This window comes from Grampus griseus, assembly GCF_964374135.1.
Source record: "Grampus griseus genome assembly, chromosome: 1".
Taxonomy (NCBI): domain Eukaryota; kingdom Metazoa; phylum Chordata; class Mammalia; order Artiodactyla; family Delphinidae; genus Grampus; species Grampus griseus.
Window position 1 is genome coordinate 46,512,347 of NC_139017.1, and position 26,970 is coordinate 46,539,316.

The following is a 26,970-nucleotide window of genomic DNA, read 5'->3' on the forward strand; positions in this document are numbered from 1 at the left end:
AAATTTTAGCATGATCTTATTTATCCAGGAGGTAAACTTTTCTCCAGAGAAATGTATCTCTTGGTTTATACTTATAATAAAAATCAATGAAAAAAAAAAAGTATTCAAAAGAAATCCACTGTGCCTTCACACAGTTATTATCCTTTTACAGAAGACGGATACCTACATTCTGAAATTTTAATTTAAGGTAATACTATGGACTTTAAACTTAAATACTCAAAATACCTAAATTTCTACCAAACACAAATTACCTTACATTCTGATTAAATACATGCAGATATTAATATGGGGACTTAAAAATGCCTTACATGGGCTTCCCTGGTGGCGCAGTGGTTGAGAGTCTGCCTGCCAATGCAGGGGACACGGGTTCATGCCCCGGTCCGGGAGGATCCCACATGCCGCGGAGCGGCTGGGCCCGTGGGCCATGGCCACTGGGCCTGCGCGTCCGGAGCCTGTGCTCCACAACGGGAGAGGCCGCAGCAGTAAGAGGCCCGCGTACCGCAAAAAAAAAAAAAAAAAAAAACCTTACATGGATGAATAAATAACTAAATAAAAACATTTATCAGATCATCAAAAGACAGTGTATTTAGATGCAGAAAGAAACCTGCATCACAAGAACAAAATCATTACAGTACAACATGCTATGAGCAGCTAGATGAAAATTACCTGCTACAGAGCAGGGTCAGGAGACTTTCTGAAGGCAGCTTTGTGCACTTAAAATAAGCTCCTAGTTGGTTGCTGAACTGCCAGCAGCCCAGCACATCACATCTTAGGTAACAGGGTCCTGTATCATCCACAGTATACAAGAACCATTCGGGAAAATTGCATTGCATCTTCTTGCTACTCACCCTCTTGACCAGCAAGTGGGCATCTGAATGAAAAGGGGGAAAAAATTTAAAAAGCTAATAACTTACTATTCTTTTTTTTTAAAAAAAAAGATTTTGCTTGTAAGATATAGTATCCTTGGGAGCTTCCATGCCTTCCTTCAGGAGTAGTGACATATTAAAATCGCATCTGCAGGGACATATTTATACATTTGACAATCACTGATCTAAGGAATAATTACCTGGTTTATCTTTAAGGGAAACCACATGATTAATGCATTGAGGGCTTGGTGTCCCCCCATCCCATTCCCCCAAGGTTCTACATAAGAGACCAGTAGACCACAATAGTGACAACTAGCTAAGAGGAAGGGATTAGAAGACCAGATGCTCTTGAAGTCATAACCACAGCTTTCTTAGAGACCGTATCACGGTAGCAGACTCCACAGAAGGGCATGTCTCCCTGCACCTGTTCTGAAACCAAAAGAAGTCCTTGGGAGAGTTGATTCCCAAGGAAACTTCTTTTACTTCTTCATGTGATCCAAATGGCACCCTACTTTTCTCTCCAGCCCTCATTTCGAACCACGAGAGAGGATGATGTCAGCCCTCTTCAGCTGTGAGAGGCACACAGTATCAGGTAGAAAATACAGTAGCTACAAAAGAGAACTCAGAAGAAGGGTACATATTTTGTGGAGTCTTGCAGTCAGATCCTGCCCTCAAGGGGCCTGAAACAAGAAAAACTTCTCTAAACAAAAAGATTGCTACTAATGCTGCTCTTCCGTCACCGCAGAAGAGACGTTTTAGGGACTGAATTTCTCAGATACCCTCCATTCACCTGATGAATTTGTCTTGTTTCCAATGTGACAAAAAAGTGACCGCAAACCTATGTATATTGTACTCTAGCCTGCTCACTTGTAGTGGATGTAGAGACTAGCTCTTACAGCACAGAAATGGTTTGCTGGAGTTCAGCCCTCTCACTTGGAAACAATTAAATCTGAAGAGGTACATTTGCACATTAGGCAACGAAAGCCAGCTAGGGATACAGTCACAGGTCAGATGTTAAATGCCAAAATGGAACAGGATTGACCAACTTGGCCCAAACCTAGCAAAGAGATGATCAAAACGAAATTGGTTCAGGCTGTGAAATGTTTTGAGGCACAGGGAAGTCAAGTTTTTCAGTGTAACTGATATTCCCATTAGGCATGAGGGGAAGAAATGTGGTGCTTTTTCAGGGCTCATTTGGGTGGCCCCGAATGTCCAATCCCCACTGAACTTCCTGTTCAAGCCCCTTTGGAGCTGACATGCCAAGTTTTTCAGTAGGCCAGTCTCCCGCAGAGGTCTGGCCTCAGCCTTCACATCATCAGGAGAGCAATGGGGGGGCGGCCGGAGAGGAGAGCCTATGCACAGCCAGCGAGGTCTCCGCCTAGGAGCCAGAGAGGAAGAGAAATAAAGCCATTACACCGCCGCCAAATGACTAACGGAGGAAGTTGAGCAGAACCCTCACCCACCCTTCCAGCGCTCCCCGCGGCTCACATCCCCACATCCGCACACGTGCGTGAACACGTTGGTGGGCTAGCACACGCCCCTCTACCCTCGGGAGTCAGACAAACTCTAATGGCTTAGTCCTGAGCTTCCTTCCCTGAGGAACCGACCTTGTGACCATGTTGGACCAAGCACTCCTTTCAGACCTGGAGCTAAGCCACATATCCAAGATAGGAGGCGGAAGCAGTAGGCAGCCCCGTGGTAAAAGGAGAGTATTTAGGCTACATCAGCCAAAAGACCAGGCCAAAAAAATGATACTGCGGGCAGGGGCTACTTGGCTTCTGAGGAGGGTCCCTACCGCTGTAGTTATCCCGGTCCATCCTGAAATCAGTCATCAGAGCAGAAGTCAACTTCCTCCCATAAACTGGGATCCAACGTTTGAACTTGTGAGAAATTCTTCCCCCGAGAACAGTGTTTCTCAAATGTTAAATGTGTGTCGTCATCCAGTTAAAATGAATATTCTGATTCAGCAGGCCTGGGATGGGGCCCAAGAGCCTGCATGTCTAATGAGCTCCTGATCCTTGTTAAGGTAACAAGGAATAAATAAGGCATGAGAATAGTGACACAATCCCACCCTTTTTTCCTATCCCCGAAGAAGTTAGATGCCATTCTACCCCACCAGCTGTAATCTCTTCAGAAACAGGAAGGTAATATTTTAGAAGGAAGAGTCCACTAAATTCTAAGAGATCGCCAAAGGTTTTTTTTTTTTTTCCCACAATAAATAATGAGTTCCATGTTGCTAGTGCGAGTCAGAGCACAGTGTGGTCAAAGGTAATTTTTTCTTAATTCTTGTAGAGGCGCCAAAAAGTACACACGACCAAGTTCAGGTGCCTTCTATAATGTCCTTCCCACCTTCCCCAGAAGGTGGTGCAAGAGAGCCACGCCTCCACCAAGGACTCCAGTCACTCTGTGGACTGGCTTTTGCTGGTCTGACGCTCAAGTGCCAAGCAGCCTGAGGCAAAGTTTTGGGGGTGGGGAAGTGGTGGAGAACACAACCCAAAATACAAAACAAAAAACCCAGAAGCCTTCTGATAGATTCAAGTTACTCAACAATTTTATTTACCCATTCTACACACACACACACAAAAACACATTTCAAATACAGTTATACACCTTATGTGGATCTGAGTGCCATATTTTGACATCAATGTCACCAGATTAAATTAGAATGCTGCTAAGGATTAACATTCCTTCTTTCAACACAGCTTTGCCTAGGAAACATGCAGGATAGCGCTATTGCTTCGGTTCCCAACTCAGTCCATTCCATTTAACCCAGTGGTGCTCAGCCCACTCCCAATCCCTCCAAAGGGCACAGCTGGCAACAAGTCCTTTGCTTTTGCCACAGCGAAACTATCACCATTATCAGAATGAATTCATTTTGTTACTTCATCACAAGAAAAAAAAAATGGACACAAGCAATTCAGATACAAAAAACACTGAGTAGCTAAAAATTGGTCATGGATCCCCAGTGAAAGCCTTACTGAAAAGAATACTTTTGCCAAAATTTCCTTTGCATTTTTATTGATTATATTATAATTAAGAGGCAAATGGGTAGCGGACTAAAAACAGCAGCATTATCCAATGGAATGCTACAGCCCATAGCAGGGAAGCTGAGGACACAGAAAGTTCAGAAAGTGAAGTCCTGCCCAGAAATGGGGGAATGGATAGGATGACTTCAAGTAAAGGTAACAGTGTCAGGCTCTGAGCAGGCATTTCCTTAGCTGAGTTTACAAAATAACTTACAAGTGATGTTCCACCTTCATTTTCTACAAAATGATTAGAATGTGGCTGCTACTCTAAAAGAAATATCTGTTAAAAATCATAGTGTATAGAACTTCCCCCTAAAGAAAACATGTGGAGTGGTTACTTCCTTTCTTTGTAGGACATGTACAATAGACAGAGAATTGTAGTAACATGCATACAGTGTCAACTGGTACAATTAGAAAACAGTCAGACTTGTCAGCTTACAGATCTTAGTAGAGCCTGTTGGTTAGTCAGCATAGGGACCCTACCAGAATCTGTCAGGCAGCATGCGGACCCTACCACACTCTGTCAGGCAGTCAGCACATAGATAATTCTAGATACAGTGTTCTGGACATGATGAGTCTAAATTAAATTCCTGGACATACTTCTGATGTCTGTGTCACCTCGATCGGAAGTCAGAGATCAATCCTGCCAATGTTGCAACCTGATTCAAATTAAAATATTTAATTCCAATAAAATTATTTAATTCAAAGTAAAATATTTTAAAACACAAGTCAAAATGTATACCGGAAAACCTATGTAAAGTTATCAAATTTCTGGAAAACAAACACAACATGGCCTCTGGGCTTAACAAAGACAATGGAATGTGCATAAGACTATACAACCCAGATAGAGTTCCCTCAATTATTAGGCACTTATTCCCCTTGTCCTTTGGCTACCCCAAGCATCAGTGAGTTTCTCTGGTACTCAGACCTTCTACTCACAGATACACCATAAGATGGATTTATTTCCAAACAGCCGTATCATGTTTCTTCAAAATGCCAGTGTCTCTGAAGATCAAATGTGGGTTGCAAAGAGGAACACCCAGATCCTCACAGGAAACACTCAACCGTTCAGTCTAGGATACAAATATCTTGCACTCCTAAACCTAACTTCTTGGGAGGTAGTGGGTGGGTGGGGGATGGACAAAAAAACAAAAAACAGAGATAAGGATATGGGGCAGACCCCTGGCACAATGCGTGTTTTTAATAGATTTTCTTATTCTACTTTCCAACTGAATGCAAAACAATCTCCTTACCAAAACAAAACCAAAAACAATACAGATAATAAATAAGAGCTAAATTCCAATTTAAGGATTAAGATATAGGAAGAGAAGCTAGTTGTCTAAATCTGCTTTAGATTCCTCTTCACATCTGTCACGCAATTCCTCACTTAGTTTTAAAGCAGGGAAAAGATAATCAGTGATTATCAAAGATAATACAGTGATTGTTTTCCTTTCCTAATTTTCTACCAGTAGATTAAATGCTAAAGCCTTCACCTATTTCTTCCATAACACAGCTGAAAGCCTCAGCAAAAGGTACTCGGGAGTTCATCCTTCCTTACTAGCATTCGTGATAAACACATAATCAGAGTAACGTGTATATACTACCGACACACACTCAAATAAGAAGGGGAGAGGAGGACAGGAAAGAAAAGACAGGGAACAGGAATTCTCTAAAAGGTAGATTAAGAGCTCTCTTCTATTCTATGCTCTCCTGGCTCCTTTCTGCTGAAACTTCTCTGGAGGGACCTTGCTCTAAAAACCAAACAACGCTGAAATCCTTGCTGTTGTCAAGTTTTAATTTCTCATGTCCAATCTGAGAATTATAAGACCACCTCACTCCTCTTCTTGGGGAAGCAAACTAACACATGGGGAGAATGGCAAAATATCGGCAGGCTGAGAACCCAAATGAACATCCCAGTGCCCTGTGTCTAATGCAGGGGTTTATAACAAGGTAAAACAATGCTAGTTTGCTAGAGAATTCTCTTCTCGCTAGGAGTACGCACAGCCCAAAGCCAAATCTTGGATCAAAATGCTCCTTCTCATGCATTAGTTCTGAATCACTCTCACCTCACAGCAAGAGAAAAGACTGAATGCCCATTTGGGCTAAAGATGCCACCAGCCAAGCAAAGCTAGACAAGACAACCTTGTAAAAGTGCCACACACACACCTCCTAGACCACGTCATTCTGGGGGACATTCCCACCTCCCAACCCTTTTAGTCTCATACATGTAGGACAAGAAAGAAGTCAGAAGGAATCTCTACTCCACTTCGACGTCCACATTTACAGACTCAACGTGTTGCTCTTTCACAAATGTTCATTTATTATAAATTATATGCTCTTTCTCTAAAATAACTTTTTCAGGGCAAGGACCTTTTCTGCTGCTTTGGTGTCTCCTTCTCCCACCACCACTCCACCCAGCCCAAAGCCCCACAAACATGGACACTAGGTACACATTATATAATGGCTAAACAGGAATAGGAAGTTACCTTATGTCTGGAAGGCAATTTAGAGCAGCATCTAGGCAAGTGGCCTTTGAGATTGGCTGTGATGTCCTACTCAGGATGTAGGAATAAAGGACTCAAGGTCACAAGCCAGCTGCCTGTGATGATAACCTTTATCATCCCACAAGTTTTATCTCAGTACCTCTCTCCAGGGTGCTTAAAATTCTCAGCTATTATCATAGGACATTTATACGACATAGTGATTTGTTCCACATCACCCTGCAATGTAAAGTGTTAAAGCCGGAACAGGCTGCTGCCTGAAGTAACAATGAGGGGGTAACTTCATTCAATACTGTGATCTGCTCACACATCTAACTCCAGGAAACTGTCCTTTCAAAACCATGAGGAATTCAGAATTCCCAGGTTGACGCTTAGTCCAGGGAACTACTGTTTCTCCACCCAACAACACAAAATAGAGTTCTAACCTGGAGTATGATTCAGAATCATCAGAGAAGCTATTTAAACACATGCATGCCCAGACCCTAATCCCAGAGACTGAGTCAGAATTAAGCCTAGAGTGGACACAGGCATGTGCATGTTTCAAAAGTTCTATAGGGGATTCTAATGAAGATTCTTAGATGAGAAGCACAACAAAAGGCCTCCTATTACCAAACAGAAACATCCCTGGTAAATAGCTAACTTGCTCTCACTGGTCACCTCTAAGAGACAGATTGATAACTTTAAGGTACGGAGTCCTCTCTCTCTTTTAAAAATCTCATGAGAACTCTAGACTTGCCTCTCAGAAAAATGCACATACGTATATTCATGTATTTTGTATACAAAATTGGGGGAGGTATAACATCGTGGGCCACCAAGGGGCTAAGAATCCCTACTCTAAACATAACCTTGCAGAAAAAAATAAAATGACACAAGTAAATGTGTAAACAGTCAACAGCTAGACCCCACAGGATTCTAAGACTACTCTAGACACCAAGATGATACAAATTAACACCCTAGTGAGGGAGATTTAATTTATCACCAGGCTTTCCCAATATCTGGGGGAAAAAACTGCTCACGCAGAACATGTTTTGACTTAAAAAGGAGAATGTGTTGAGAATTACTAGAATGTGTTGAAAATTACTAGTTCACTAGCAGCTCTAGTGAACTCTTCTCTGCCTTTCCCTTGAGCAATTCAAACCTCAGTGGTGACTCCTAAATCTCACTCTGTCCTTCTCAACAGTCCTGGAGGTCACCGGCTTTGGCAGGAAAGTTCCTGTAGTTGGCAAAGAAGCCAGGAACCAATGGAGAAAATGTATGACACTCCTCCCAGAGCCCTGTAAGAGCTAGAGGCCAGCCTACTCTCCTAAACCTTACCCCTCTGCAGCCCAGAGACCTCACACCTCTGCAGCCCAGAGACGTATGTCTGAAAAATACAAACCAAGGTATTTCACACAGGCTGAAAGCCAGCTTCCCCCAGGGTACTGAAGACTTTAGGATTGTTCCTCAGGAAAGGAGGCAAGAGCTCTCATCCTATGTCTACCTGCAGTCTCTAGAACATCTGTGGATGTTCTGTAGCCTGGGCCAACCCTTGTAGGACCTGGCTTGAGAGGAAGGGAGAAGGGAAAAGAAAGGCTCCCCCAGTCCAGATCCATCTAGGCCCACTGCAGAGAACATCAATGGAGGGCAGACTTCTCTCCCACCCACTGCCCCTTCCCTCCTAGACAGACACACAACAATGCCATGCATCACACTGGGGAATCCAAAGGGGACACGAGAGGGGGGAAGAAAGCAGGCAGGTCAGGACTGTGAGTAAAGCACACCTGGAAGAGACAAAGGTGGAGGGCAAATGGGCTTCTGTGTCCCCCTCCACCCTGCCCCCACTTTACCAACACAAGGACATTAGTGAGTTTAGACACTGTGGATGGACAAGAACCACGGCGTGCTCAGCCTCAGCCCCAGCTCTGCCAATCACCCCAGGAGACTGGATCCCTTTTTCTCCTCCTCCAGACCCCCCCCAACAGAGGACCTGTCCTAAAACACCCAACTCGCCAGCTTGCCCCTGGGCGGGGAGACGTCTCACACCGTACACTAGCTAGGGTTGGTCTGGAAACACGGGACCTCACATTCTCTGCTAAGATCCACAGTGTGGGGCTGGTGGGGGTGGGGGTGGGGGGTGGGAGCTGGAAGTTAAATGACTCCTTGGTGATTAGTGACAAGGGCAGGAGGCCAGGATGGGAGGGAGACACACGGTTACACCACCGGAATGCTGACTTGGGTCTTCGGCTGGTCGGCCCCTTCTTGCATGTCCAGGGCACGGAGAGGGCTGAGGGGCTCGAGGGGCCGGCTCCCAACACTGTAATTTCTTGGACGCCTTACTGTATTCGAACTGGACAGAGGCGTAAAGCTGTTCCTTCTCATCCTTACAGGGGTTTGGTTCTTGGGGAAGTTGTTCTGATTGGAAACGAGGGACACCACACAAATGAAAGCCAAGCCAAAAGCTCACTCTTAAACCACAGCAGCCTCCTGCGGACGGGGTCTCTCCTAAGACATGGGCCGCGGCCTGGTCCCCCAGCCCCGGGAGACTAAGGGTTGTGGGGGTAGAAGCTCCTTGAGCACCATACTTCAAAGCAGGAAAGAGGCTCAAAGAAAGGAAGGGGGTTATTTAAGATCACACACAGATTACCAGGACAGACCTAGGAACAGACCTATACCTCCTGACCCCGCCTTACAGGCACCTCTGGATCCTGCTTTCTAAAGGGAGTGCTTTCTGGGGGGAAAATCTGCATTTCACTTCTGCCAAACACTTTCCATAGTTCATTGGATTTCCAAGAGCCAATCCGCAAGGTTAAGACTCAGGAAAGAGATACTGATTTTAAAAAATAGTAATTCCAACATCTCTTCTTTTTGGAAGTGAGCAGACTACATGGGACATGAGTTCTGGATCGGTTTTCCTTTTGTACGTAAAAGAAACCCAGTCTCTCGATGTCAAAGGTTCAAAGACTCGAAGCGGTGGGGAACCAGCATGTCATCCGTGGGGAAATACTTACAGTTGGCTTGTCACGGTGAGTGTTCACAGCCTCCACGTTAAGTTTAATTGTTTCCACTTTGCAGCCTGAGAAAACAGAGGAAAGTGGAGAGGGCTTCAGGAAAAAAGCTCAAAGAAAAATTCCTTAGTTTCAGTATGGTATTAAAAGAACATATATTTTCCCCAATACATACATACATCCCTTTAAAAATGGAAGGCACTGATGGAACTTCCCTGCTAGATACAGGTGAGGAAGTTGAACTTCTAGGCAAACTTCAGAGAAAATTCAAAACTCCTGACCTTCCTCTATCCCCACCTCCTGCCCAGCTCCTAGGCTCATAGTTACCGTAGGCTACGGGAGTAAGTTTGAAGATGGTATGCAGAGGGCACCTCAGGTACGGCAGCTCATCTGAAAGCAGAAAGACCAGGTGGAGGAAGTCTCAGTATTATGAAGCAAGGTCAAGTTAGTGGAAGAGAGCATCTGAGGCGCTCCTGAGTTTTCTTTACCCTGACCTGGAGTTAGACATCTCCTCCTCTAAACCCCCAGACAATTATCAACACAGCCTCCAAGGAAGCCACCCCAGCTACTGAGTGGCTAAGAAAGGAAAAAAAGCCCACTTTAGATCTTTCCCTGCAGGCAAAGCAAGAGGAAGTGCTGCAGCCAGGGCCCCACACAAGGGAAGACTGGGGCACTGTGGGTACCCCAAAGGTCAACCTGCAGGCTTCCCAGCAGCTCAGGTAGATCAGGAAGGGAAGGGAGGGGAGTATCAGAGAAGACAGCAGCACTTCCTTATTGCTCTCCCCAGAAACCGTCTACCCTGAATCCAAAGGATGAAGATGCTTCTAAGATAACGCCCTCCTAGTAGCCCAAGTAACAAGCCGGGAATGTTCAACCACTTTTCTAATGCTGCCAGGAGTGTTAGCGCAGTGCTGCCCCTTTAGCCAGGCAGGACCAAGAGCTAAAGCAGCAGTTGCTCTCCACTGGGGGTTTTTGTATCAGCAGAGTAAATTCAGCAAGTAGTTGGCCCAGTGGCTGCTGGGAGCCCCACACTGCTGCCTGAAGAATGTACTCTGATTTGAGTGGAAGAGTGGGAGGTCTCGTTGCCAGGGATCCTGGTGCCACCCCAAGTCCAGCCCCCTCCCTGTGGATGTGTGCCTGGCCCTTCCCTCCAATGGCACCTGCACCCTTGTCCAAGAAGTAGGCCAGGAGGCAGCGCATGACAGCCTGGTGGGAGATGACGAGGACGTTGCCCTGACGCTCCAGCTCCATGATGACAGGCTCCAGCCGCTGCACCAGGTCCTGGTACGACTGTGGGGGAAGTGGGGTGGGCTGGTAGGAGGCGCAAGCTGGCAGCCAAGTCGGTGGCTGTGTCCAGAGTTAAGAGGCCGCTTCTCCTTTCTCCCCAGCTGGCTTTCCTCCTGGAGGTTTGGCGCCTTCGTGTCGCCTGCTAACCACCCCCAGCCCTGGTACCTCTTGAGAATACTCAGACTTTTCAAGAGCAATGTTCAGACCGAGAAAATTGCAGGTCAAGAAGAGAAAATCTGAACGCAGCCTGTGGGTTTCTTTTTCTCTCGACAGAATAGGCAAGAGTACAAGGCAACAAAGGCTCCTAGGGATTTCCTAGAGCCCTGTTGTTTTATTTACCTTTGCCTCACCCCCCAGACTACGAAGCCACTTGGGCCAGCAAGCAGCCTTAAACACCACAGATGAGAGGAAAATCATTCATATCCCATACATTTACTTGGGGCCTATACCTGCTTGGGTGGGGCTGGAATGAAAAGAAAAGAAGTTACAAAAGACCACGTGGATTCTAACATATACTCAGCAACAGAGGCTATCTTGTTACCCTTTCTCTGGAGATCTTAACAAATAAATGAGGCATTGGACTGCCGACTGCCAGAGCTGAATTAAACACAGCAGGCCCCAAAGGTAGGAAGAGAAACTAAATGATGCCTTAAGTACTCTTTCTCGGTCCCCAAACTCACATTCAATCCTTCCCCAAAATTCAAGCTAAGCCCCTAGCAAAAGGTGGGGCAGTCACCTCTCGTGAGGGAAATCTCACCTCCCCTCCAGGATATCGATACAGGTATTTCTCTTCATCTCGAAGCGCAAACTCGTCTGGGTACCGCTCCTTAATCTCTGCATAAGTCATCTCCTCGCACACGCCCTGCAGGAGCCACACGGCTGGAAGAGGCGAACTGGACCCACACAGCCCCCCAAATGAAAAGGCGCCCGTGAAGAATATTAGGCATTCGTGCCAGGCACTGGGCTGGCTCCCTTCACGCACTGCAACTGACCGACTAGCAGGGTGAGGGGCCACTGGGAGAGGAGGCCGCCTCTCTAGCTTAAGCTGCCGCTTTCTCCTACTGCTGTGGGGAACTTAGAGGTCAAGAAAAGTCAGCAGGATAAAAGGAACAGGAAGCAGGGAAGGAGGGGAAACTGAAGGCACTAGAGAATTCTTGTAGAAGACATAAAAGGGTACAGAGGAAGGAAAGAAAAAGTGCCTACTTTTGCACTCAAGGACACAGAAAGCCAAGAACAAATTGGAAAGGACTTTTCCAGAACAGCTGACCAGGTGGCCTAAGGAGAAATTAAAGAAGTGAGTTGTCAGCTACTTCTTTTTCCTAGGAGGAAAATATATGAAGGGTCCAAATGGAGCTTCACCCTCTCCAGGTGCCAGGGGCTAGGTCAAAATTTGGTTCAGGTCCCATCACTGGCACAGGTGTGTCAAGCAGGCAGGAAGCCCTGATTGGGGGTGCATTGTTCCCACTTATTCCCTAAACTGGCCATAGATTCAGCTTCCTCAAAGTCTCTACTTGGTGTTTCTAGTTTTCTAGATGAACGGCCCACATGGTGACTTCTGAGAGCTCCTGCCTGAATAGGAGACCCTTACAGGCTTTTTAGCCATCAGACCTTCCTACTCACAGCATCAATCTCATTCAGAATCTTCCACTGCTCATAGGTCACCCCCAGAGATTCAGCGGTCTGGATAGTCCTCTTCAACTGACTTGTCCACACTTTGAGGTCTGCTATCTCCTGTTCCTCCAGAAACTTCCTTAGAGCCTGGGCAAACTGGGGTGTGAAATAAAAATTTTAAAAGAACACACACACACAGGGAATTCCCTGGCGGTCAGTGGTTAGGCCTCCACGCCTCCACTGCAGAGGACGCGGGTTCCATCCCTGGTCAGGGGAACTAAGATCCTGCAAGCCGCGCATGGCACGGCCAAAAAAAAAGAAAGGAAGGAAGGAAATACAGACACAGACACACACACACACACACACACACACACAGAGGACTGTTAACTCAGCCTGAAAAGGACAATGTGTATGACCCCAGTCAAACTCTGAAAGGTGCTACATAGTTATAATAAACCCAAGAGGAAATGAACTTTAACCAGAGCATCCTGTACTGTGCTGAGCATACAAGTTGAGCTCAATAAATATGGGACAGCTGAATGATCACAGCAGAAATGGTTCCGAGTTACGCACCCTTCAATACACAGCTAGAACCAGTGAATAAGAAAACGTCTCTTTACTTGCTTGACTATCTGAAACCACAGCCTAAACTCCAATAGGATTCAGTAAGAAGTAAGGGGATCAAAGAGATGACATCCACCATGCCCTTCTAACTCTAAGCCTGGGAAATCCAGCCTGCTGGCTAACTACTCACCTGTTTTCCCCGCACGGAGAGGCCTGAGTCACCCCCAATCTTTCCCAAGAGATTGAACTCGCTCTCTCCGTGCCGGCAAAGGTAAATGGTGCGAGGATGGACATGGATATTCATGAGGTAGTAGACGATCTTGCTCTGGATGTAGTCCTGGACTTTGTTCACTAGAAATCGCTGGCCCACGTTTATCACCTTGATGAAAGAAAGATCCCTGGGACAGAGCAGGGAAAAAAAAAAAAAAAAGTCCCCTGGGTATGAAAATCTGAGGATAACAGGAGGAGGGGAAAGGATCTGTATAGTTACTTGCAGGCTCCCAGCAGCTCTTCTGCCTCTCCTGCCACACCCCGACCCAAATGTAAGGAATCAAATGGAAAGAGATGGATGGCTCCGCAGAACAAAGATGCAGTAAACTTTCCTGAACTTCTCATCAGGCAGTACCATTTCCTCAGTGCCTACACTGTGCCAGGCACTGTAGCTAAGTTAGATAAACAGAATTCAGGCTTCCCCTCAGGGGCTAGACCAGATGGATGACCTGAAGATTTTGCTAACCCTGAAGTTTGTTGAGAAGCACAGCGCCCACCTGAGGCGGTCAAGACGGAGTCAGAGTGTGGCATCTACCAGCGGGGAGGGGCGAGGAGGGGGGTGCAGAACCATAGACAGAGATCTCTGTGCGTTCCCCCCCATCTACATAAATCAAGTTTCTCTCAAAGGCACTCACATAGACTGTTTGCTTTGTGGCCATCATGGAATTGTTCTCACTATAAAAATAATAAGTGTTTATTCCAAAACAAATTTTTTTAAGAAAGAATGATGCAAATAAAAATTACCCATAGCCCTACCACCAGAGGTAACATCTACACACACACACACACACACACACACACACACACACACACACATTCTTCTAGAATATTTTTCTATGTAGGACTAACTGAGGGCTAACTGGCGAATATACTATTATGCCATATCTAGGGCAGTGGTTTTCAACTTCTGTATTGAGAAACACCTGCAAACACTAACATTGTGGGCAACATACTTGAAGGAACTGAAGGACTCGAAAGATGAAGCAGACCACTGAAGCAATTTAACAGTGGCTATGCACACTGGCTTGCCATCTGCTTGGCTTCAGGGCTGTATTCTTATCTGACTAGAGCTGTACTGACTGCATGCTTTTTCAAAGGCCACCTTCTCACGGGTCTCCCTGTGCACATGTCATTCTTCAACATGGACTTGGCATCTTGCTACAGCTCTTTTCGCCCACACACGTCAAGTTAACCCTGTGTTCTATGCCACACTGCTGATAGGCACTGCCATAGTAAGTAATATATAAAAACCACTTAAATATATATATTTATATATGCATACACACGTACAATATATTGTTGTATGCAAAACAAATTTACATATTATGTTATTTTACATATGGAATATATGCACATATATTCATATGTATTACTATATATTTTTATACATGTACATATATATATATATACCTATACACACACAATAAACTTTAAAAATTGATCAAAAACTGATGACACACCTCTAAGAGGTGTCCTACAATACCCTAATTCAAAACTACTGATCTAGAGCAGTGGTTCTCAACAGGGGGTGATTTTGCTTCCCAGGGGACATTTGGCAAAGTCTGGAAACCTTTTTGGTTGTCACAGCTTGGGAGTGCTCTGGTATCTAGTGGGCACAGGTCAGGGATCCTGCTAAAGACAGCTACAGCACAAGACAGCCCCACAGCACAGAATTATCCAGTTCAAAATGTCAATCATGCTAAGGTTGAGAAATCACGCCCTAGAGGACAGACCAGAAGAACTCAGGATAAAGAACACTCCAGTGTTCAGGTATAAGATTCAATCTGCCTAGAGGCCACAAATCCATACCTTGTTTCCCTGGAATGATGTAAACAGAGGTCTGGATGGTCAGAGGGAAGTCTAGGGACAAGGGGAGAAAGGCTCTTTTCTCAAATGAGACCCCTGCCTCAGGCCCTTCAAACCTTGGCCTTAAACCTTACTTGTCATAGTTGTCTGGGTCAAGGGGTTGATAGGTGACTTTGTAGCACTCAATTCTCTTTAGGAAGTCCTCCATCACATTCTCCCTGTTCCTTTCAGGGTAGTCAGGGCTCGACACCTTTACCTCCTGGAATCACAGGGAGAGCAGGGCCTAGTCAGAGGTCTGCCCTTAACAGCCCTCCTGCCAACAGCCACTGCTAAATAAAGAAAAGGAAGGCCATAGAAGTGGCCTTTCACTGGAGCATTGGCAATCCCCATTCACTGAGCACCCCCTCCCTGTCCTGTGACCCTGGCAACCAAGAAGGGAAAGACAACTGGGGAGTCATGTGCCTGCCCTTGGCTGAAGGACAGAGGCAGTCACGCAGCTGAAGCAGTTCTTGGGCCCCAATCCTTTTATGTACCTTCCTGGGAAAACAGAATGGGATCCAATTTCTCCCCAAGGGCAATTAGAATAGGGTGCTTGATCTGATACACTGCTGACTCAGACCAGACACCTCTTCAGCAAGTTTCCACACTGCTGGGAGAGCACCACCATGACACAGTGCATGGATATCCACTCAGCACAGCACAGCACAACCATCAAATGGGCACTGGCATAAGCTGTGACCACACACAGCACGAGGTGCCCAGTGCATAGAATGCTGACCTCAATATTAGACAATCGGTGGGCAGATGACCTTCCTGTAAGGTGGCCCTGACAGATAATAAAGAGTCTGATCTATTCTAAGAATATACCTGGGTCTCAACGTCTAGCTAATACCCAGAACACAGGGCCAGGGCTACTACAGTTTAAGTTTGGCCTCTGTTCAACAGCTAATTCTTACTTTCTTCCTCAAAGCCTCTTTCTTTTCCCAAGGGAAGAGTGTGGAAGTACAAAACGGTGTTCTGGCAGATCAAAAAGATCACCCTGTGCTGTTAAACATGTCTATTTCTCTCTTTCATTACCGGGTTGACTCCCCACACCACCCCCACCAACACACACACAAGGCATAAAGAGGTGGTGGTGTGAGGGGATGTCACCTACCAGGATATTGGCAGCAATGACATCGGGATCATCGCAGACAGATTCCACAAAGAACACCTGGCCAGGGAGAGAAGGCAGTGATCAATGAGTCAGTAATGGCCAGGCTGTTAATTAAGAGCACACGCTCATATCTGCTCCACCGCAGCCAACACATCCCCTGGGATTTTCTTTCATGAAAGTGGCCTTCAAGGCCTCTTCATTTAAAAATAGCTCTTACCACGTCCCCACGGCCTCATACATACAGGCTAAGGAGCTGAGAAAGGACCTGAAAGAAAACACTCAAGGACTGGCGGTGACTCACCAAGAGGAGAGAATCAGATGTCCAATCCTGTCCTCACCCACCAGAATCAAACAGATCTGCGTGTCCCTCCTAACTCCCCACCTCCACTCACCCCTCCTCCTCCAGCTTGGAGGCAGATTCTACCTTGAAGGAATTCTCCTCGGCAAAGTTCAGAATCAAGGCCCTCCTCTCTCGAGTGGTATTGGTAGCATCAAACACCTGGGAAGAGAGCCCACAAGACAGATGAACGGGGACCGAGAAATGAAATCCCACCAAGGCGGACCCAAGGTGGGGCGGTGCAGCCAGGCTGCTGAAAGGGGGGAGACGGGGGAGGAGGCAGGTGAGGCTTACCGCAATCTGCCCACTGTCCTCCGTGAGATACGCCTTCACATCCTCCAGCGCCACCAGAGCACACTGTCTGCCGAGAGAGCAGAGGAATCAGCCAGAGGACTGGGCCGGGGCCAAGCTTAGGCACAGCCAGAGACATGAACAGCCGGGGTGCCACAGGGATCACACCCCTTCCTGTTCAGTTTCCCCACTGATCAAAAATTTTCCCTAATTAGACCTTTCAGCTTGCCCGTTGAGATTTTTCTACCATCCTATGTCTTTCCTCTTCCCCTGTCCCATGCACATGTCTTACCCCTCTGGAGGCTTAGCCTACAAGCACACACGCAACTTTCTGAGCCCTGTTCTACCCACCCAAGCCCATGGCGAGCTGCCCAGCAGATAACTTCCACTTAAAATCCCCACGAGGTATTTACTGAAAGGGAAACCAAGCCCCATCACATCCAGTCTCATGACGGCCAAGAAAGAGCTGGCCTGGCAGTCAGGCCTAGAAGACTCACTTGCGTATCTTCATGGCCTCCTCGTTGTCATGCCGGAAGAAGTCATAGGATTTATAGGACTTGACCGCTTGACGCCGATACACCCCAAGATTAAACACTGCAGAAGACACCCATACCCTCCAGCAGTGAAACAATACGATGTCCCAAAGGGGACTTCTTGGTCTAATGTCAGAGTGGCCAAGGGGATGAAAAAAGCACCATGGTATGTTGGAAACAACACCAGATTAAGAATCAGGTTAAGTTCAAGTTCTGACTTACTAGAATTTGGACAAGTCTTAAATTGTCTGACTTTCAATTTCCTCAGCCATTTTGGCTATTCCACATGGATACTGCTAGATAACGTAGATGTAAGGGATTTGGAAATGTAAAGCTTTATGCTCATTTAATTCGTAATACTCCTATCAAAGGCATTGCCCCCAGACTAGGCCAATTCAGCCAGGCCAGGAGGAACAAGTATATGGACAGGGAATAAATCCAGTAAACCAGGAAGCAGCCACTACTGCTGTCAAGAGAACCCTGTATCCTTGATGCCAGGGAGAATAAGTCTCCCAGAGGCCTGTGAGGCCCAGGAACTGATCACTTCCTTTCCCAAGGAATGCATGGTTGCACCTACCTTTGGTGGGCACCCCAATCCAGTTGAGGTAGCGTGTGAGTTTCTTGGACACGTAGGTTTTGCCCCGGGCTGGTAAGCCAATCATAACAATGAGGGTCGGGGAGTTGGTCATGTAGGATGCCCACGCTAGAGGGAAATGGAACAGAACGAAACTAAATAAAGAGGGGTCAAGTAAGGTTTGTGCATGGGGCTGGGACTTCACGGTCAGGTTTGATCCTCATACACCTCAATGAGGCCAGTGTCCAGGAGGACTGGAAAGGCAAACCAAGCAGATATCGGGGAAACCCTCCTAAAAGACAGTCAAAGGGTCATGTAGACTTCCAGAAAGTACCTAAACTAAGACACGTCTTTCCCACTTGGCCAAGGTCTTCACAGAGGTGCACAAGATGGAAAGAGAAAAAAAAGTGGCCAGGATTAGAAAGACAGTAACCATAGCATCTTCCTTAGCATGAGAATATCTAGTAACACGGCAGTGATAAAGCCATAAAGGAAAGTCTTGGGCCTGGAGATTCTACCAGTGTAGCACTGAGCCAGCTCCTATAACAGATCCAACAGAGTTTCTATCCTGAGGATCTCATCTATCCCTTCAGAACCACAGGCAAGAGTTTGCCCACGAAAAAAGAGCCTGGCCTTAACCCGTTTTGGCCTTTGTGCTCAGGCCACGAGTTTAAGCCAGAACTTCTAAACCATTTAGACTGTGTCAACGCCTACCTGACATAGGTTCTGACTAGACCTCAGGAAGCTTCGTGGTAAAGCTGGCCCACAAGGGCATCACAGCCAGCCTGCCTCAAAGGCCCAAGTGAAAGCAAGACAGTTTAAAAGCAGGAATAGCCATTGGTCCGCCCTTCTTCAGAATACAATTGGTTTCAGGAATGCTCATTTACAGAGACAGGTCTCACTGGGCAGCTGGGGGCAAAGTAGATGCCCAGAGGCCAGGTGACTTGCCTAAGGACACGCAATGAGTCATGGGAAGGGCTGGCCCTAGAATCCTGATCTTGTGCTTCCTGGGCAGCTTTTCTCCATAAAAAGAGCCTCTGATTCCGCCATCAGCTTGCTCACAGGCGCTGGCTCCTTCCTGTCCATCCTGCCACAGAGGAGTGGTGGCAGAGTGCCCTGCAAGCTGCCAGCCATGTTCCTGGGGCCAAGACCCAAACTGAGGTCATCTGGGAGGGCTCAGATGGGAAAGGAGGGAGGCCCTGTGTGCAGATGGGGAAGAACCACTTTTGTCTTCGTCTTCCCAGCACTGCTTTTCAGAAGGTGCCCCACAGTAGTTGCCACTCTTCTTCCCTGGGACAAGGTGACCCTGTCAGGCTAAGAAACAATTCAGCAAAACTGGGGTACTTGGATGGGAACGTCATCCTTTCTTTTTTTGAGAGGGGAATGTAAAAAGATCTCAGTGGAGAAGTGGGCAGAGAGGTGTGGGTAGAGAACAGAGCTCGGAAGGAAGAGAGTTTCCTAGGGGTGTTTGGCAAGAAGTACCCAGAAGCCAAACAGGGCCCTGGCGGTGAGGGAGGGGTGGATGCCCAGACTTGGGGTCAGAGGGGTTGCCTTTTAGTCCTTTACCTACTACGCACACGGAAAATTCCCGGGCCTGAGCAGGAGCCCCTCCAAGGTAGGCAACGAGCAACAGAAGTGATTTTCATCTCTGTCCAAACAGGGAGCACAAAGACAAGCAAACGCCATGCTGCAGCCTCCGCTGATGTTCATGCCTGATCTCTGACCCCTAACAGACAGATCAGCTGCCTCAGGTTTCAGGAGTGAAATCCTCCTGAGTCTTCACTTTCTCCAGCCCTGCACTGCACTCTTCTCAATCACCATGGCTTGGCTCATTACCTGCACTTCTAGTACTGCTTGGTCCACACCTTCCAGCCCATTAGGCACTTCTCCCAAAGGTCCTGTTATCCTCCCTGCAGCTGAAAATGAACTGATACTTGGGAGACGCTCTGAGGCCGACCAGGGAACCAGCTGCTCCATGTTTACCAAACTGGACAGAGAGTTCTAAGAACAAAAGAAAACACGGGCCACCAAGGACTCCCCACGGTGGCCCCCAGCACCACACCTCCCACCTCTGACCATAACACACCCACGTACACTTGCTGCAACCAGAGCTGCTCAATTTCCGGAGGACAAAACTAAACCACACTTCCTATCTCGAATTGCCACATGGGCAAAACTAGGTACATTCTGTCCTGCCTGTTAAAAAACAAAGCCATCACCACCTTAATTTGAACAGTAGACACTGTATGCTGATTAATTTTGGAGACAATGTAACTTACCCCTTGACAAAGAACGGAAAGCGGTTTCAATCCTGAAATTCTCTTCTACCTTCTTTACACAAGGTTGAACTCACTTTCTCAATCTTAAACTTATTTTCCCTTCATGAACACACTTCGAGGGAATGAAGGTGTGAGAACTTTCCTCCTACGGACAAAAAACCTCAAGCCCAGAAAAGGGAAGAGATTGGCCCACAGTCCCTCAATAGAAAGTCAAGGTCAGGGCTCTGGCCAGACTCCTGGTTTCATGACTGCCCAATCAGTCCTAGTACCAGCTCTTGTCAGCACCTGACAAAGGGAGCCACGTGGCCAGCATAACTCTGCTCTCTAATCTAAACCTGAAGGGTGGTCTAGAAGGCCAATGGTTCCCGGCTTTCTCATGACCAAGCCATCTTCCACTTTTTGCTCGAAACAGCCCCAATATTTTGAAATATGCTGCCCTTTAAAGTGTGCTTCATTAGTAATATCTTCTTTTTATTCATCAGAAGTCATAAAACTGCCAATTATGTCCTGCCGTTTGACTGATAAGCATAACATATCGAAGTTCTGCAGCCAAACGCTAAGAAAGTTTATGTTTTAGTTAACCATCGAAGCTATAGTTTAATGCCCAATTTCTATCACGCGCTTTGAAATATTAAAAACAGCTAACAATGTAGAACTTTTGAGGGATGCTGATCAATGTTTCAAAGGTGTCTGCCTTTCCTCCTGTTATTTCTGTAGGGAAAGCTGCTAGCACAAACAGGTGTATATGCAAGGATGCTCACTACAGCATTGTTTGTGACGGTGGGAAATTAGAAACAATGTAAATGTCCATCAGGGAGAGGCTGGCATATCCACACAAGGCAATACCATGCAGGATGAAGTAAATGTGAACTTATCGACATGAAAAAAATGTCCAGAATATAGCTTAAAAAAAGTGTGTGTGGGGGGGGGATAGTAGAACAAAATATGTACAGTGTGGACCTATTTCCATTAATAGGATACACCAGAATAAGATTTTGGAAAGAATCAAACATAACAGGGACAGGAGAAATGGTGAGATTTTCTTGCTTTTTACTTTCTTTCTGTATTGTGTGAATTTTTCATGAACATGTATTGCTTTTATAATTAGGAGAAGGTTCATACAGGGACTTGTCTGTTCCAGACCTATTCAAAATATCAAAGAATAAAAGAAACAAAGAAGGAAAAGCATGTAGACCTTCCCTGCTACCCCTAATTCCTGCTTTCACTGAGCCCTGAAACCAGTTATCTGAGCACCTTAAGGGCACCTCAGCCAGCACCAACCCCCCTTCTCCCCCACCCCTGGAGCAGCTGAAATTCCAGTACTGCTCCTTTGGAGGTTCTGGCTCCCTAAAGACATTCTTCAGCTCTCTAGTTCAGGCACTTCCCAAGTCAAAGTCAGCCAACAACAGGTATAATTAACAGCAACGGGCTAATGGGAAAGCTATTAATAAAGCAACTGCTGGGTGTGAACACTAAGCAGCCCAAGAAGCCTGTTCCAAGATACAGGAAAATAACAGAGAGAAGGGAAATAAACTAACACATACTCTCATAGACTGTCACAGTCCCACAGTCCAACCACGAAAGGAGAAAGGCGGGGGGGGGGGGGGTAAATGAATGACAGTGGCTTCAGGATAACCCAGATACCTCCAGTGGGGGAGAAGAGGGTAGAACTTGGAAAGGAGAGATCAGGAATTAGAGTCTAGAGGAAGGAAAGAGACCTGAGATTACTGCTTCTTTGACTAGTCAAAAGCCCTCAAGGCAAAAAAAAAATGCAAAAAAAGTTAGGAAGGCAGGTAGGAGAGTCCCATGGAGAAAAAGCAGAACTAGAAGGACTGACACTGAGCATTGCACAGGGTCAGAGAAAAAGCAGAACTAGAAGGAGAAAAGCAGAATTAGAAGGACTGACACTGAGCATTGCACAGGGTCAGAGACTCCCACAGTTATCAACTCCCCCTGACCCCCAAACACCACCACCTGTTCTCTGCTCTTGTTGGGCTCAAGTGTCCTAGTAGCACGAGGGCACCTCTATTTAAAGTGTGCATTCCATATCCCCAAATCTGGGTTACCATATTGTCAAACAAGAGGAGAAAACATTTTTTACTGAAAATATAATTCTTCACAGAGCTCTTTTAAAAAGTGAGCTCCCAGCACAGCATTTAGACTATAATTCAATCTATACATAATGTTTCAGGAACAAACACAACATGCAAATAGAGTCACCAGTGAAAAATAACACAGTTTAGCCACATGCCCAGTACTCTTCTAGAAGCTGTCCTGTATTTACTCATTCAATTCTCACATCACTCTGGGGAGAGATACTATTAGTATCCCCGTTTTATCAAAAAGTAAACTGGGGCATGGGGCAGAAAAGCAAGTTGGTTAAAAGCCCACAGTTAGGCAGTAGTAAAACCAAAATTTGAACCCAGGCAGTCTGACTCCAGAGGCTGCACTCAAACGTCATGCTATACTAGTTATCTTCCACAGGGTGTTTGCCCTCAGTACCTGGCTTCCTGCCCTGGCGGAGAAAGAAGACCCTAATCATAGAGGTGCACCAACCCCAGTATCACACCCAAACAACCTGCCTCTGCTGCAGCCCAAACCCCCAAAAGCCTCATCAGTGCTACGTGAAAAGAGATGACCATCATGAATCACGAGACTGACAAGGTCATGACATCAAGGTTGAGACTCTGGGGAAAGCTTGCAACATGAGATGATTCCAGGTCTCATGCTAGTTGGCTGTTTCCACCTGCTGATATATATAACCACTGAAGTGAGAAGAACTGACTGATAGCGTTCCAGAGGAACCTGGTAGCAGGGACAAGAGTTAGCTTTCCTAGAGGTTCCCCAAAACATCTGGGGACAAACTGCTCAGGACCTTTTGGCCTAGGCTCTGCAGTCTTGCAGTCTATAAGGATGCTTAGGCATGCAGACGCATGGGGACAGGAAACAACACTTCATCTCTCTGCAAACCCACCTGCTGTCTCTGTCTAAAAGATGGGCATGGAAATGCTCCTGTGAAACCCATCCCCAGAGCAATGAACCTGCAGGGAAAATAGTCTGCAGAGTGTAAAGACTAAACCTGTGAGAAAGTAAGGTGCCCAAGACATGGCGAGAAGTGAAATATCAGGGCCGATTCCCCTTAGGCCTGTAGAAATAAGCTAATGGTTCTTACCTGCAATTTCTGCTGTGAGCAGCACCCTCACAAAACTTAGCCCAAGAGATAAAGGGAAACTGTTAACAGTATCAACCCCAAGGAATTCCTGCACCCTGCTACTCAGCCTTACTCACTGCGTGTACAATAACACTGGCTCTAACTTGCAGCATCAATCAACTGTGCAGATACCCCCAGGGTGGGGGAGATAGAGATTCAGTTAAAGAAAGCAGGAAGAATATGCTGGGCTAGGGCTTCCCTGGTGGCGCAGTGGTTGAGAGTCTGCCTGCCGATGCAGGGGACACGGGTTCGTGCCCCAGTCCGGGAAGATCCCACATGCCGCGGAGCGGCTGGGCCCGTGAGCCATGGCCGCTGAGCCTGCGTGTCCAGAGCCTGTGCTCCGCAACGGGAGAGGCCACAACAGTGAGAGGCCCGCATACCGCAAAAAAAAAAAAAAAAAAGAAAATGGTGGGCTACACCAGCAGTCTAGCCCCAAGGACAGACAATTCACTGAGTCTACTTGTTTCAGAAAGGAAATTCCCCTGGTAGACTTTGTTTTCAATTACCATGTCGAAGAACTATTTCTCACTCCCACCAAGCAGCAAAGTCTAGAATTACAGCAATATTCTCAAGGTAAAATCCTGGGAGACAGCAGCCCCTCCTCTTTACCAACACTCACAACATTTCTTCTCTGACATTCGTAGATTTGTTTTGGTTTCATAGTTGTTGTTGTTCTGTTCTGAGGAAGGGGCAGAATTCCCAGACATGGCAGCTCTTCAGGGGATGTCTGGAAGGGACAAAGGGGATGTAAGGAAGGGAAGGAAGGAAATATCCCTCAAAATACTCAAAAGAGGATCAGTGCGGTATAAGTGAAAGAACCCTGGGCCAAGGGTCAAGTCCAGCCCTCATTCTCCCACTTAATAGCTACATGCCCTAGGATAAGTCATGAATGTCCCTAGCCCTCTGTTTCCTTATCTGTGAAGAGTTGCACCAGAACCCCGATCTATAATGCTGACTTAGGAGTGTACATTCACATGAATTATCTCCTTCAATCCTTCCAATAATCCCATAATAAAACAGATTTTGCTACCATTATTACTTCTCCCCATTTTACAGATTGAAAAACTGACGCTTATCAAACTAAGTGGCTTATCCAAGTTCCTTCCTGACCTCAGATTCCAATTTAAGAATCTGGGGAGAGTAGTGGCAGCAGCTGGGGGTGGGATGGGTTGCAAATAGATCAAGTTCATTATCATAAAGTAATTGCAGTCCAATGGTAGAATTCAGTTCTGAAAAAAAAATAAGTGGGGAAATCTCAAACATGTTCCCTTAAGGAAAAACTGTAGCTAGACCCGGGGACAGCCCTAGCACGTCACTATTTCTCCTCTCAAGCCCTTGACCGCACCCTCTCCCCATCTATCTCCTAGGAAGCAGTCTATGGAAGAAACACTGGGGAGCAAAGAGGTGGCAAATAACTTCTCTTATTCTGGTGGTAAATAACTTCTCTTATTCTGAAAGATCACTTTCAGAATAAGGGGTAAGTCCTGACTCGAACGGGGGTGGGAGAGCCCCGAGTTCACTGCGCAAACCCAGACAAGGGACTCGTGAGGAAGGAAAGTCCTACTGCTTCAAGGATCTTGCACTGTTATTCCACTGACCACACAAATCCTCTAACTCACACGTCAGCTGCGTCTCTGGGTCCCTAAACGTCCGCACTCCGGCAATGCCTGGGGGCCCGCACTTCCCCGAAACAGCTAGGCTTCATCTTCCCGCTCCTCATCAGGGTGCACGCAGCCCCCCTTCTCTCGCCCGCCTAACCCCTTCAAGGTGCTGTACAGCCGTCGCTCACCCTAGGACCCCTCCTAAGATCCCTCCGGGCTGTGGCCCCAGCACCTACCCGGTAACGCGACAGCCAGGAGCCGACACGGTGGCCGGGGTCCGGCACACCAGTCTCCGGAGAATCACGTGCCTTGCCTGGCTCCGCCCACTCTCGCGTTGGCCCTCACCTGGAGAGAATCGTCCACCAATCGAGCGCCCGCAGGCTCCAGGGGGCGGGGCTCAAATCGGAATCGCTGTCGCTAGCTCCGGAAGAAGGTTGGAACTGTGAAGGAGAAAGATCACAAGCTCGCAAGTTTACCAGCACTGTGGAGGTTAGTTACATCGTTGCCTGGCAACTAATAGGGATGGGGCGGGGTTAATTAAAAGCACGACGTTTTTCATACTCTCGCGAGAGTGAACTAGTAGACGTCTTGAAAGGGTGTGACTTTATGGTGACGGGAAAAATTTTTGCGGAGATTAACGCTTTCCTCCCTGAATCCCAGCGGGACCTCGTTAGATCCATGAATTGAAAAGTAAGCTATAGAAGAGGCTTTGCTAGAGTAAACTACCAAAGTACTTAAGCTGATTACATTTTAGGGTGTTTGCATATTCCCTTAGGTCAGACACTGTAAACTAAGAAAATCAACTACTCTCATCGCTGAACCAGGGGCTTCCCTGGACCCATGCACATACTCCAGTGGACTTACCACCTTATTTATTCTCCCGCTTACAGCCCACGCTGTAACGTCTGTTATGGCCATCTTGAAGAACAAAAGAGGAAAATTGTTCCAGGAGAAAACTGGCTCATGAAAGTTTTGAAAAGATGCATAGTTTCCATATAACTTATTCAGAGGCAGATTTTTACAGTGGAGGTGAGTTTGCACATTTCAAGTGAACTTTTCACAGTTGCCCTCAGGCCCATTTGATGCTTGATTGTGGTGATAAACCCCCTCTAAGCAGGGTAGGCTTTGCTCCTCTGGATCCAGGATAAAAAAAGAACGAGTACATATTTCTCGGAAGAGAGGTAAATTCAGAGATGTTTTTATTCCTCTTTCACCTGGGGATTAAATTCATCCTTCAAAACAGCTCAAATAGTACCTCCTCTTTGACGCTTTTTACAACTCCATTACGTCACAGTTGCCCTCTCTGTGCCTATACAACTCCGTTTTATCCATTCAGCAAGTATTTACTGAGCACATATTTGCGAGGCACAGTTCTTTGTTCTAGGGATACAGGGTTGAAAAGGGTCACATAATCTAGCATTATCACGTTGCTATGATAGTAGTTATGTGTCCTTTACACACCACCCTCTCTCTCGATTACGTGAGTAATTTGCCATTTTGAAGGCAGGAATGGAGTCGCCTTGGTATTTGTATACCTAGGTCCTTAACTGGAATCTGGATGACACATGTTGGTCTTCTTCATTCCTCCTCCTTATACTGCCACCACCTCCTGAATGTAGCAATTGCCCTCAGCCCAGATGCTGACCTCATATTGCGCTTTCTGATGTGGCAAATGGACGTTTTCAAGTTACAGTCTTATGGAGGTGGAAAGGCCAGTCTTCCGGCCCCCTTAACCTCGATGAGTCAATGTTTGCTGCAGCCATGAGTCTAGCCACGAGTATTTGTTTGTCTTTGACTGGTCATTTGAGTCACAGACCATTCTTGGCATTCGTTTGCATTCCGAACTATGATTCTGTTTCTCCCGGTGTAGTTTGGAAGCCCCAATTTAATCATTTCCGACCTAATTGCAAGGATACATTCCACTGTATTCGATTCAGGAACTCCTTCCGCCGCTTTCTTCCCTTAAGCTTATATGCTTCCGACGCGGAGGGTACCTCACTCGCTCTACAGGTAGCAAGACCAGTCGTACGTTAGGAATACGGGTAAATCTTCATCCTTTGCCTCCTGAAGGGG

The 26,970-nt window shown here is 46.6% G+C and overlaps 1 protein-coding gene across 9 annotated transcripts; it reads right to left on the reverse strand.

The window, feature by feature from the left end:
• Positions 1-26,970, reverse strand: PFKFB2 (6-phosphofructo-2-kinase/fructose-2,6-biphosphatase 2). 9 transcript variants are annotated; one of them, XM_082674714.1, is made up of 17 exons: positions 25,762-26,970; positions 25,243-25,337; positions 23,916-24,023; positions 17,810-17,935; positions 17,197-17,293; positions 16,703-16,769; positions 16,496-16,570; positions 16,072-16,128; positions 15,050-15,174; positions 13,030-13,237; positions 12,285-12,431; positions 11,422-11,526; positions 10,538-10,667; positions 9,705-9,767; positions 9,381-9,445; positions 8,593-8,784; positions 1-2,244 (listed from the first exon to the last, which is right to left on the reverse strand). In XM_082674714.1, exons 3-17 carry the CDS (start codon positions 24,001-24,003, stop codon positions 2,182-2,184), a joined length of 1,608 nt encoding a protein of 535 aa, XP_082530840.1. In that variant the 5' UTR covers positions 24,004-24,023; positions 25,243-25,337; positions 25,762-26,970; the 3' UTR covers positions 1-2,181. The 9 variants fall into 9 exon arrangements, with proteins under 9 accessions (XP_082530840.1, XP_082530841.1, XP_082530839.1 ...); XM_082674715.1 differs by lacking the exons at positions 25,243-25,337; positions 25,762-26,970 and adding an exon at positions 25,134-25,236 and having other exon boundaries at positions 8,605-8,784; XM_082674713.1 differs by lacking the exons at positions 25,243-25,337; positions 25,762-26,970 and adding an exon at positions 25,134-25,236.